The following is a 13,308-nucleotide window of genomic DNA, read 5'->3' as shown; positions in this document are numbered from 1 at the left end:
AACCTCAATACTCCCTGTACCTCTCCCTTCCTGCTGCTTCTGCTCCTCCTTCCTCCTCTTACCACCTTCAGTCTTCCCTCTAGTTTCTTCGAATCCTTTGCGATGTAGCTCTTCGAGCCCCTACTGTCTCTGTCCCTTGGTCCACCCTTGTTGACTTTTCCCTTCCCACTTCAGCCTTCAGCTCTCCACAGCCCCTGCAATTGCAGACGCCTTAACCTCCATTGGGCCCTCTCAAGGGAGTCAGGTACCCCTGACAGCAACTCTCTGAGACTTAGAAGAGGGAAAAAAACTCCACTATTTGGAAATAGAGTTGGACACTTTATCCACTTATGGACTTTGGAAATGTCCAGACAGCACTTGGATGTCTTTTCAGTCAGTCATCTAAAATTCAGTCTGTTGCCTTCGTAAGATTACACATCACAGTAAAAAAAAAATCTTAAAAGTTTCCACAGTCATTGGTAGACAAGTCACCTTAACTGGTCCATTTGCCACAAACACATTTCGGGTGAAAATACAAAGGGGAGATAAACCAGTGAGACTGCATTACTGTTTTACTGACTCACGGCTAAAATTTTGGAACGGAAGCTGTAAGATCTCTATTTGTGTATGTCTGTATGTTTATATCTGTTTATATATATGTGTACTATAGATGTGCTGTCGTTTCCTGCCTCTGGATGGAATGATCAGATTAATTTATAAAAATCCCTTAAAGGAGAGGTGCCTGGGTGGCTCAGTTGGTTAGGTGTCCGACGGATGATTTTGGTGATCAGGTCATGATATCGTAGGTGGTGAGATGAAGCCCTGTGTGGAGCTCTGCACTCAGTAGGGAGTCACTTGAGGTTCTCTCCCTCTGCGCCACCCCCCACTTTTGATGTCTGCGCATGCTCTCTCTCTCTCAAATAAATAAATATATCTTTAAAAAAAATAAAATAAAATCCCTTAAAGGAGTTCTGTTCATATTGGCTTTGGCTAATGAACACTTTTATATAAATTTTCTTAAAACTCAGAAATAAAGAAACTAACTTGGCTATAAATTCTTTTTTTTTTTTTTGAAGTTTGCATGATTTGGGAAAATCTTTCATAAATAAAGCTAACTTTAAAATTATTGATAAAATTATTGATAAACTGACAACATCAGAGATTTCAGCATTAAATATGTAATGGAGATACAAAGTTTTTTCCTACCTGTGTTTACCAGTCAAACAAACTTGTTATTTCTGCTAGATGTTTAAGATTTTAAACTATAAATCTAACCTAAAAACAAAATGTATAATAAAAAGGAATTGCTTAGTGTGTGTCAAGCACAGCAGTTAACAAAGACAAAGAAGAAAGAATCAGATGAATAACTTTGTAGGTTCTTTAGCTTGTTTGCATCTGTGATTTTTTTTTTTTTTTTTTTTTTTGATACTTGCTTGACTTGTCAACAGGAAAAAATAACTTAAGATGATGGATGGCTAGCTTTGTTTAGTTAATGTCTTTGAAATTATGTAATTCAAACATAATTGTTAAGTTCAAGTAAACTAAATAGGTATAAATGGGATGAAAGTTTATAAATGAACTTCTTAATGATCATTCTGTTTTATAATAGGTTTCCTTAAAAATAGTTTTAAAAACCTCTTCATAACTTTAAATGTTCAAGCTGTACAAAGTTAAGTTAGTGATGTATATTTATTGGCTGTCTAGATCTCATTCCCAAACTAGAGAAAATATTGAAACATTAATTGATGAACATTAATTTTATTCACTTTTGGCATCTCATTTTTAATATGGTATAGAAAAGCTAAGTATACTTGAATCTGTGAATAAACATGATAAAGTTGTGCTATGAAAAAGACACGTCTCTAGGAATTATGAAATGATAATATTCTTAAACCTGCTATAGTATGATAATATGTGAATTTGCAGTTGTCCACTTCCTGTTTTTCACTGAAAAGTTGAGTTTCTGATGGTTAAAAATGTAGTCAGGATATGCAAATGAAACTACTAGGAATAATAAGGGTAAAGAAAAATAACTTTATAAAAAGGGAAGTAATATGTATTTTTGATAAGGGAAGGTATGAAGGACAAGTTTTTGTTAGGGGGAAAAGAGTAATTTTTGTAAAGTGGGACTGGTTGTTCCAGAATGCTAAAGAAGAAAAGAGTAGGATGAAAACCGAATGCTTATAAGAAAAATTTCTTACAAGATTTGAGGAAAAGAAACCTTGGAAAAGGAATCTGTAGCTGCCCAAGATTGGATGGATTTATTTGTAGGGTTTTTATATATTTATTTATCTTAACTTTTAAAAATTCGCCTTAGTATTAATAGCACACTGATGTGAAACCATTATTTGGTTTTCTCTCTGTGTTAAAGCAACAAAGTTTTTTTAGATTATTTGTTTGCTCTTAATTAGAAATTGTAAAAAAAAAAGTTGTTTTTCTTTACCTTTTAAGTAATATGCCTGGGAAAACAAGATTTTGTGTTTTAAAACAATTTCTTGTGTTTCATGTCAATCAGTTCTTTGATTGAAAACCAGGTGTTCTTGATAGTAAGAGGCTAAGAATTTTTGTAACTAGGTAGTTTTGTGTATTTGCCTTTGAGATCTTTGAATTGTGAGTTTGGTTAAATGGATAACTAAGGATTGTTTCCCAGTGACCTGTGATCCTGTTTAGTCAGATGGTCGGACCTTCAGACCTTTGTGACAGCTTCTCCAAGCTCTAAGAAGAGTTGTTTTGTCAACCATAAGAAGAGTCTTTTTGACCTCAGATTAACTTTGAGATTTCCTAGATGACCCCTGGAAAATCTCATTGTTTTTGTCTCTCTCCTTATAAAAAGAGACACGTTTGAAACTAAAGAGACTCTTAATCTCACAAAACAAACTGAGGGTTGCCAGGGGGAGGGGTGCAGGGAGAAGGTGGCTGGGTGATGGACACTGGGGAGGGCACGTGCTGTGGGGAGTGCTGTGAAGTGTGTAAACCTGGTGATTCACAGACTTGTACCCCTGGGGCTAATAACACATTACATGTTAATAAAAAATAAAAAAATTTAAAAAAAGGTTCATGTTCAATTAGGCTTATTTAATATATTAAATTACTTGGGAAGCATTGTCAGGTAAGTGACGATTGTACATACAATACAGGTATGTGTTGTATCTGCATATAGAAATTGTATGATGTTCACAGAAATTTGCCAGTACCTTTATTGTTGAGTTATTAACTTAAATTGGGTGGCACAGAAGTAACAAAATGTCCTTGTCAATAGCATTGTGGTGAACTCTCATCAGGTCTTTAACCTGAACAATTTTGTCACTCACAGAAAGTAACAATATTACTGTGATTCTTCTCTAGAAGTGTTTATAACTGTGTAAGAATTTCCAGAGTTTATATGCAAGCAATGAATCTTGGAACACTACATCAAAAACTAATGACATACTGTATGGTGACTGACACAATATTTAAAAAAAAAAGAATTTCCTGAATTAATGAAGAAACAGATGGATTCATAAAAACTACTAACCCAGGATTAAGTACAGCAAGACTTACTTATATGGGCCTAAATGAACTGATGAAGATGATTATAATTTTTTTTTTTGTAACTTTTTGTTTGAAACATTGCTGGTTCTTTAATTTTTTTTTCTTTCCAAATTTAAGGAAGACCTTTTCTCTTTTCTTAAGCTAAGTGTAACTTACAGCAATTTGTAATTTATACCTTTGTAAACAGAACTGAAGCACTGATCTTTCCTTCCTACCTGAGCTCTCTAGAAATTGAAAGCTCTTAGAGAATATTCTTATTTTCATGGCAGTATAGTTATTTATATAAGTTATTGAGAATCTGTTCTCCTTGTACCAGAATACATTTGGAAACCTTAGTTATATCACCAAGGTTTTTGTAATGTCATATTTGAGAATGATATGCTTCAGATCAGATACGACTAGACAGCTTTAAGGAACTAAGGCTGACTTTAGGGAGCCAATGTTAATAAACCACACCTCTTGGAAAAACCAGCGTCTATCTGGCTTACGGGGTTTCCTGCCTTAAATGTGAGTAAGGAAGGTCATTTCTGGCAGGTCCAGGAACCTCAAGGTATTTTGAGAACCCTGAGAAGAGAGGAATTCTCCTGTGTGTATAAGTACCACCGGCAAAAAAAAAAAAAAAAAAAAAAAAAGAAAAAAATCTAGTGGTGAGTTCTTCATGTGGCTTCCCAGCCCTTAGAGGCTTTTAAAAGTCCAATCTAAGATTCCTTTTGAAGTGTTGCAGTAAATCAAACTCAAACAAGGGCCAATGCAGTCAGTCAGTATTTTTACTAGGCTTATGTAAATAATCAGACCAGGTTTAATTGGACTAGGTTTACTTTGCAAACAGATTAGTCTTACTTTGATTATCTTTGACAGAAATGAGGGTGACTGTAGAGAGAAATTGTTTTTCACTGCAGTGGAAAACTGCTGTATACCCTTGCTGGCTCATCTTGCTAGTTTTTTTTTTTTTTTTAAATAAAGATTTATTTGTTTATTTATTTTAGAGAGAGGTAGAGTGAGCATGTGTGAGCAGGGGAGGGGCAGAGGGAAAGAGAGAATCTCAAGCAGACTCTGCCCTGAGTGTGGAGCTGGGTGTGGGGCTTGATCTCCCAACCTGAGCTGAAACCAAGAGTCAGAGGCCCAACCGACTGAGCCCCCCAGGTGCCCCTCTTTTTGCCAGTTTTTACCAAATCCTGAAATCTTCTGGTTTCCTCCAATAGCTGGCTACAACTCTCCAAATTAACATTTCCAATTTTTCTCCCTTCTGACTTGAAATCTTTGAGAATTAAGACCGCCCTTTTCATGAAGCTCTGCAAGTTGTAGCTGGACAAATTCACATAAACTCCCCCCTCTTCCCCCCAATTTTTTTTCGCCACAGCAGACATGTATGGGCAACCTTCCTGTCTCCTGCTGTATGGCCCATTCAGAAAGTTCAGCAGAACGCCTGATGCCATCACCGGAGGCATTCAGACTGCCACCCAGGAACTTGTCAGATGGCCAATGCCATCCTCTACCATACTTCAAGAACTTCAAATCTAAAAACTCTGACCACTGCCCATTGGACTTAGAAACTGGGTTTCTAACTATTAGTCTTTGTTTTTCTTTTATTTTCATAGCAACTGTCCTCATTAAATGTCTGACTGCTAGCAGCATCCAGCAATTGTCCTTTAATACCAACTTCCAGTAGATGATTCAGCTGATCCTTAATGAACAGAAGGCATCCAGACAGAAAAAGGGATTTTTATTGTTGAGAGGAAAGAAGGTTGTCTCTTCTTGAACAAGAGGGAGACTGACAAACAGCCTTTGCCTGACCAAACTTCAGTCAGGCTGTTGAACCTTCTTGCATTGGTGCACTTCCCTGTCAAGTCTGGTTTTATTAAGAACTCCTCCCCCCTACCCCATTTCTGATCCCTCTGGCCGTGTAGTCACATTCCTCATCCTTTAGGACCTTCCAGGTGGTCTGCGTTCACTCTGGCCTGTCTTCATGGAGAATCGGTTAGGTTCGTTTAGCTACACCACCTCTCAGTGCTCATACTTCTAGTTAGTAATTTTCTGTCCACTGATCCCCGATACCCTGACTCTTGGCTATAAATTCCCAGTTGCCCATGCCCAACTTCTCTGGAGTTGATCCTTGGTTCTCCCTCCCTGTAAGATAACCATTGCAGTGGTTCCTCTCCCTGTCACAGTGGAGCCGAATGAAGTCTGCCTTACCATCTTTAACAGGTGTCACCGAATAGTTTTTTCTTTAATGAAGATGACCCTGTCTTTACATGTATGGTTTACAGTACTGAGTTCCTTTAACACACAAGGGAGCTTCAGGAATCCACAGTAATTGTTTCGTCGAACTGACACAGATTTTGCCCCTATACTTACCAGGCTAAAGTAGTGAGTGCTTCTTGTTTATAGAGGACTTTTAGGAAAGAGTAAAAAACACTGTTTCTTCTGGAAATATGATGTGCTGTATAACCTTATTTGTATCTTTCCTATGTGGTGTATCAGAAAAATTAAAAGACATTACTTGTGTTTTTTACAACCAGAGTTTTTATGACCAGTAAAACAAATTATGCAGCCCTGCATTCTTCATGAGGAAGCAATGCACACGATTTTAGATTTAAGTCTATTCATGAGCTTTTTGTTTTATAGTAGCTCCCTCTTTAAAATAATAATTTGTCAGGTAAAAGTTTTTATTCCTACTTATCTCTTCTAGGAGTGCTGCCTTATGAGTTGTGTTCTTAGTTGTATATAGATTAAAATTATTTTAAATGATGTGTCTTATTCCTCTTCCAGTGATCTTTTGCCCCAAGATTTTGTAGTTTATACCTACAATAAGGAAGGGGCTCTGATCTCTGACCATCCTGATGTACAGGTAATATATTTTCCTCTTGATCTTATAGCAAATTTAAAATAATTATAATTTAAAAATGAGTTTTGTTCACATATGCAAGACTGTATATTGCAGTCACCAAGGGCCATTCTTGACATTATAATACATGGAGTTGTTCTGGGAAGGGGGTGGGTGGGATGCCTTTACACAGAGTAGATTATAGTTTATAGTTCTCCAGGTACTTGGTAGTCAGGTTTTTTTTGTTTGTTGTTTTTTTTTTAAGTTCGGGAAAAGAATCTCCTATTTAATAGTAATCCTTATTGCTTATGAAGGGGGAATGTTTGCTATATTGTAATGTATATTTAAAAATTTTTATTTGCTGAAAGTTAGTGTTTCTGAAAGCACATCTTCCTTATTAAATCATTTAACTTGCCATTAGTTCTTAATAAAGAACAAACATTTGTATGTCCTAAGATTTTATTAAAAACAGTTCTTTTCTCAAGAAATGTGGCCTACATTGCATCAGAGAACAGAGTATTCCTGAGGACAGAACTGGCCGGGAATACTTGAAATGATTGGCAGCTGCCGAATTCGGCTTTATGTGTTATTAAATTAGAGCATAAACATTTCTAGTGTCATTTGGGAAGAGTGTTCTATAGTCCCTTTTGGCAGTTAGGCATTCTGTATTTTTTTCTTCTGGATTAATGCCCAGGAGAAGTCTTTGTTCTGATTAAATGTGTTGTTTTTTTCCTGAGCTTTGTAATGTTTGGCTAGGTTGAATTATTCATGTTAGTTATGCACTTCTGCAGTACTCTTCCAATAAATAGAAGGCAAACCTCTAGTTTAGATTAATTACTAGTGCTTAAAGAAATAAGGATACGCTGACAGACTTAACTCTTTTCTGGTTCATTTTCTGATTCTTTTTAGTATCTTATTTTCCATTGTTTAACAGCAAACTAGTAGAGCAGCTTCAACTTATATGATAGCGTAAACCAGATCACAAATAACCAACGCGTGCATTTGTTCATCTACCCATTCAATTATTTATCCAGAGATTACTATGACGTGAAGCCAAAGGCCACATAATTTAAGCCACTTGACAAAAGCGGTGATTGTAAAGACTTTTTTTTTTGCCCCTTGGGAGAAGTTTCTTGGTGGAGGTTTTGGAGATATACTCTGTTTGGACTTAATCTTGGGTCTGCCATTTATTTGCTGGTCATGTTACTTTAACTTATCTGTACCTTACTATCTGCACTTTAAAGTGGGAATAATAATTACAACTTCAAGGAGTTACTTGAAGGCTTAAGTGAGTTAATACCTTTTTTTTTTTTTAAAGATTTTATTTATTTGGCAGATAGAGATCACAAGTAGGCAGAGAAGCAGGCAGAGAGAGAGAGTAGCAGGTTCCCCGCTGAGCAGAGAGCCTGACTCGGGGCATGATCCCAGGACCCCAAGACCACGACCCAAGCCAGAGGCAGAGGATCAACCCACTGAGCCACCCAGGCGCCTCGAATTAATACCTTTTTTTAAAAATTGAAGCGTAGTTGACATACAATATTATATTTGTTTTAGGTGCACAAAATAGTGATTCAATGGTTATATACATTGTGATGGGACAAATCTAGCTCCCATCTGTCACCATATGTAACACTGTATGTTACATATGTAACATTGTTACATGTTATTAATTCTGTTCCTTATGCTGTACTTTGTATCTTCATTAAATGAGTTAATACTTGTAAGATACTTGGAACAGATAGCCTGACCATTTTTAACTCAATGCATATTATTATTTGTTGTTATTAAAAAAATACATACTTAAAACTGTTAAAAATAGGTTTCAGTCATAGAAATTTATGCAGCTGTTATCTTCCAAGTAGTATTATGGGATTATGGGTGATTGAAAAATATAAACTAAGACAGATGAAGTCTTTTACTTACTTCTTGGTTATTAAATATTGTTCAGATAGATAAAAGCATGTCTATAAACTTGAGATACCAATTATAACTTTGGTACTGGGACTTTTTGACATATGGCTATATTGCCAGATATCATAGTGACATTACTTTTGTTTATAAAATACAGTTAAATTACACTGAAAATTTAAATGCTTTCCCTTATGATCTATTTAAGATGAAAGTAATTCATAAAGCCATTAGGTGTCTTTTATCATCAGTGTCTTTCACAAAGGTCTTTTCACAAAAAGCCTAAGCTCTAATAATCACATTATACAAGTTGTTGTGTCAAATAAAACTCCAAATTACTATGTGTTAAAACTTTGGGGTACCTTGCAAATGCATCAACCAGTGTCTTAACTAATTTTCTAATTAATACTCTTTGATCTGAAAAATATATTGACCGGCCAGGCTTGCTGGGCTGTGGCTGGGCATTTTTTTTTTTTTAAATTTTATTTATTTGACAGAGAGAGATCACAAGTAGGCAGAGAGGCAGGCAGAGAGAGAGAGAGGAGGAAGCAGGCTCCCCGCTGAGCAGAGAGCCCGATGCGGGACTCGATCCCAGGACCCTGAGATCATGACCTGAGCCGAAGGCAGCGGCTTAACCCACTGAGCCACCCAGGCGCCCACTGGGCATTTTTCTATCAGAGTTCTGTATGTTTCCCTCCCTAGTTGAGTTTTTTGCTTATAGTTTGCATGTTTCTAAAATTGTGGCATTTGCACCTTTACTGTTATCACAAAGTTTAGATGTTTTATAAACTTATGAAATATGATTCATTGTTTATTTTTATTTATTTATTTTTAGTTTCATTAATTAATTAATTTTTAGGATTATATATATTTATTTGACAGACAGAGATCACAAGTAGGCAGAGAGGCAGGCAGAGAGAGGGGAGGGGAAGCAGGCTCTCCGCTGAGCAGAGAGCCCAATGCGTGCTCAATCCCAGGACCCTGGGATCGTGACCTGAGCAGAAGGCAGAGGCTTAACCCACTGAGCCACCCAGGTGCCCCCGATTCCTTGATTTTTAAAAGTGCATTGAAGACTTTGGAAAGATTAAATAAACCCAAGTCATTTAAAAAATACCATCGAGTTGATAGATCGAGTGACCAAGTGCTGGATTTCAGTCCTGTCAAATAAGAGAGCTTCTACTATAACTTAAACTAGAAACATTTAATATTGGAGTGCCATGAGTTAGAAGTATTATTACATCATCAGTGCTACCTCATTGGTAATAGTAGAAGGTCTTTATTTTCCTCTAGTGAGAATAAGGCAATATCAAAACTAGACTTTAACACAAAGGACTGGGAAAGAAAAACATGAGTGGTTGTGAACTGCCCCACACTAGAAAAAGTTGTAAAATATTGAAATTGAGCCTGTATTTTTAGCATAGAATTGTTTTTTTTATTTTCTTATTTAAATTTTCACCACTTTAGACTTAGAGGAAATGTTGCATGGATAATACAAAATATTCATGCATCTTCACCTACGTTTTACTTCATTTGCTTTATTCTATTTTTTTTTTTCTGAACCTTTTAGAGTACGTTGCAGACATGGTATTCCTTTGTCAAATAAAACAAGGAATTCTCTTATGTAATCAAGTATAATTTTCAAAATTAGGAAGTTAACATTGAAGCAATACTATTGTCTAATTTACAGGTCTTATTGATACATATTTTGTGGGTGCACCATCCTAGTAAGGTACTTTATGCATAGCAAGAGAAAATCCAAGTTCATGTGTTGCATTCAGTGGTCATGTCTCTGTAGTCGTCTTTAATTTGGAAATCCTTTCTCTTTCCTTGTATTTCATGGCACTGGCATTTTTGAGAAGCATGGGCAAACTTTTGTAGAATGTCCTGCAATTCGAGATTGATGTTTGCTCATGATCAGATTCAGGTTATGTGCTTTTGGCAGGAATACCACCAGAGTGATACCGAGTGGTCCTCAGTGTATCCTGTCAAGAAGCATGTGCTGTGGTTAGTGTTGTTTCTGATCATGTTAACTTTGATCATTTAGTTAAGGAATTTTCTGCCAGGTTTCTCCTTCTGTACAGTTAATTTTTTTTCCTTCTTAATGAATATTATGGTTAGACATTTTGAGGCTAATATAAATATCCTGTTACTTCTTAAATTTTTACCCACTACTGTTAGTATTTAGTATTTGTCTGAATTAATGGTTATTATGATGGTGGTTAAAATGGTGACTTCCTAATTTCATTAGTGATTCTCTGTGCGTTAGTGCTTTCTGCAAGGAAAAGTTTTCCTTTCTTAATTATTTGTGTCAGCGTAGACTCATGGATTCTTACCTTTTTTATGAGTGAGATTGAAAATCTTCATATATGTGAGGTGTTTTTATGTTCTTTTTTGAATTGCCTAATCATGTCTTTTGCCCTGTTTTTCCACTTTTTTTTTGTTGCTGTTCCTCTAAGAAACGTTTTTTTTAAATTGAGGTATAATCGATATATGTTATACTGCATTAGTTTCAGGTATACATCATAATGATTTGATATTTGTATATGTTGTGAAATGATTGCCACTGTAAATCTTATTATCTGTTATCATACATAGTTACAAAGTGTTTTTTTGTGCGTGTGTGATAAGAACTTTTTTATTTTTTATTTTTTTAAAAAGATTTTATTTATTAGAGAGTGAGAGAGAGAGAGAGAGCGCGCACAAGCAGGCACAGTGGCAGGCAGAGGCAGAGAGAGAGAAGCAGGTTCCCCACTGAGCAGGGAAGCCCAGTGTGGGGCTCAATCCCAGGACCCTGGGATCATGACCTGAGCTAAAGGCAGTGGCTTAACCGACTGAGTCACCCAGGTGTCTCTGATAAGAACTTTTAAGATTAATCTTTTAGCAACTTTCATATATGCAGTAGCGCATCATTAACTATAGTTGCTATGCTGTCTTTAATCTAATTTTGTGTTAATTTTTATGTATGGTGTAAGAAAGTGGTCTAGTTTCATTCTTTCCTGTCCAATTTTTTCAATACAGTTTATTGAAGAAACTGGTAGATTCTTGGCTGCTTTGTCAGAAATTAATTGACCATATAGGTGTGGGTTTACTTCTGGGCTTTCTGTTCTGTTCCGTTGATCTGTGTGTCTGTTTTCATGCGAACACCATACTGTTTTGATTGCCATAGCTTTGTAATATAGTTTGAAATCAGGGAGCATTATGCCTCTAGCTTTCTTTTTTTTCTTTCTCAAGAAGAGAAAGAAGTATCTTTATTCCATGTGATATTTTTTGTGGTTCCAGACAAATTTTAGGTTTTTGTTCCATTTCTGTAAAAAATGCCTTCGGAATTTTGATAGGAATTGCTTGAATCTGTAGATTGTTTTGGTTAGTCTAGACATTTTAACATTTGTTCTTCTAATCTATGAACATTGATTATCTTTCTGCTTATTTGTATCTTCTTCAATTTCTTTCATTAATGTCTTACCAATTTCTGTGTATAGATCTTTCTGCCTTGGTTAAATTTATATCTAGGTATTTTACTCTTTTTGATGCGATTGTAAATGGGATTGTTTTCTTAATTTTTCCTTTTGCTGCTTCATTATCTGTGTATATAACACAACAGATTTCTATATATTGATTTTGTTTCCTGCAACTTTACTGAATTCATCTATTAGTTCTAACAGTTTTTTGGTGGAGTCTTTAGGGTTTTCCATATATAAAATCAGGTCATCTGCAAATAGTGACAGTTTTACTTCTTCCTCTCCTCTTGAGTTTTTAATATTTCCCCTTGGATGTTCAAGAATTCTTTATAGTTAGGGATATTAGTCTTGTATCTGTGATATAACTTACAGATGTTTTTTTCCCCAATCTGTGTATTGTGTTTAATTTTTTAAAATTCTTATATATTTTTTAAAATTTCTTTTCAGTGTTCCAGAATTCATTGTTTATGCACCACACCCAGTGCTCCATGCAATACGTGCCCTCCATAATACCCACCACTAGGCTCTCCCAACCTCCCTGATTTTGTTTTTTGATGTTTTTTTTTTTCCACATAGAAGTTTAAAAAACTTCTTATGTAGTAAAAATTATCATTTTTTTCCCCTTCTATTGCAGATGTATTTTGAATGATAGTTAGCCTTTCTCTACACCCAGGTTAAAGAGAAGGTCACCCATATTTTCTTTTAGTTCTTGTATAGTTTTTATTTTTTATGTTTCGATTCTTGATTCATTTAAATTTTATTCTTATGTGTGGTGAGTGAGGTATGGATCTAATTTCAACTTTTTCCAAATGTCTGACAAGTGGTCTGAGCACCATTTATTATAAAAATCCTTGCTCCAGTTCCATACGTACTTTAGGCTATTTCAGGTCCCCCAGATTTTGTTCCACTGGTGGTTCTCTAATTCACTACTGTTACCATATTATTTTAATTTTTTAAGGCCTTGTGATATGTCTTAATGTGTGGTAGGGCTAGTCTCCCCAACAACCCCCTTTCCCATGACCTTGGCTTTGTTTTAGTGGTTTGAGACTATTTTAAGAGGAGAATATCTCATCGTGTAGTAAAAGAAATCTGGTATTAGTGATAATATGCTTGTACTTCCAATGGTCAATTTGTTGTTCAAAATTAAGGATAAAGCCTCTTTTTATTTTTTAAGATGGCTAAATGTAAAACTAATAATAATATGATTAATATACATATAAGAAGAAAAGAAAATCATGTGGTCAATATTACTTTCTTGCCACATACTCACTTTTCTTCCTCCTTGGCATCATTAGCTTGTCACAAGATTCCCTTCGGTGTTAGGTATCAATTGACTGCTGTTGCTTCCTGGATTGACTATGATCTAAGATATTAAACACGACATAATGCTGTCTTGTTCTGCTTCTAAGCTTAAAAGCTATTGGAGTAGAGCTGTGTGTACTTAGTATCCTCTGGAATTCTGCCTAAACATTTGTATGCTTATAGGGTGATAGTAGTCCAAAGAATGCCATGATATGAGATGCCAGTGTTATAAACAGAATTGTTAGTTTATTGACCTTAAATAATTTTGTTAGCTGTGTAATTTCTATGATGAATTATAGCCATGTA

The 13,308-nt window shown here is 35.5% G+C and overlaps 1 protein-coding gene across 1 annotated transcript in view; it reads left to right on the top strand.

Moving 5' to 3' along the window:
* The window catches only part of ADAM9 (ADAM metallopeptidase domain 9), a 148,260-nt gene that overhangs the window by 18,740 nt on the left and 116,212 nt on the right, over positions 1-13,308 (top strand). The window contains exon 4 of the mRNA XM_059155828.1: positions 6,280-6,358. Coding sequence (XP_059011811.1) covers positions 6,280-6,358 — 79 coding nt within the window. The remainder of the gene's footprint in view (positions 1-6,279; positions 6,359-13,308) is intronic.

Source organism: Mustela lutreola, chromosome 18, assembly GCF_030435805.1.
Source record: "Mustela lutreola isolate mMusLut2 chromosome 18, mMusLut2.pri, whole genome shotgun sequence".
In the NCBI taxonomy this organism is placed as follows: Eukaryota; Metazoa; Chordata; class Mammalia; order Carnivora; family Mustelidae; genus Mustela; species Mustela lutreola.
Note: the sequence above shows the minus strand (reverse complement) of the source record. Positions and strands in the feature narration are given on the sequence as shown.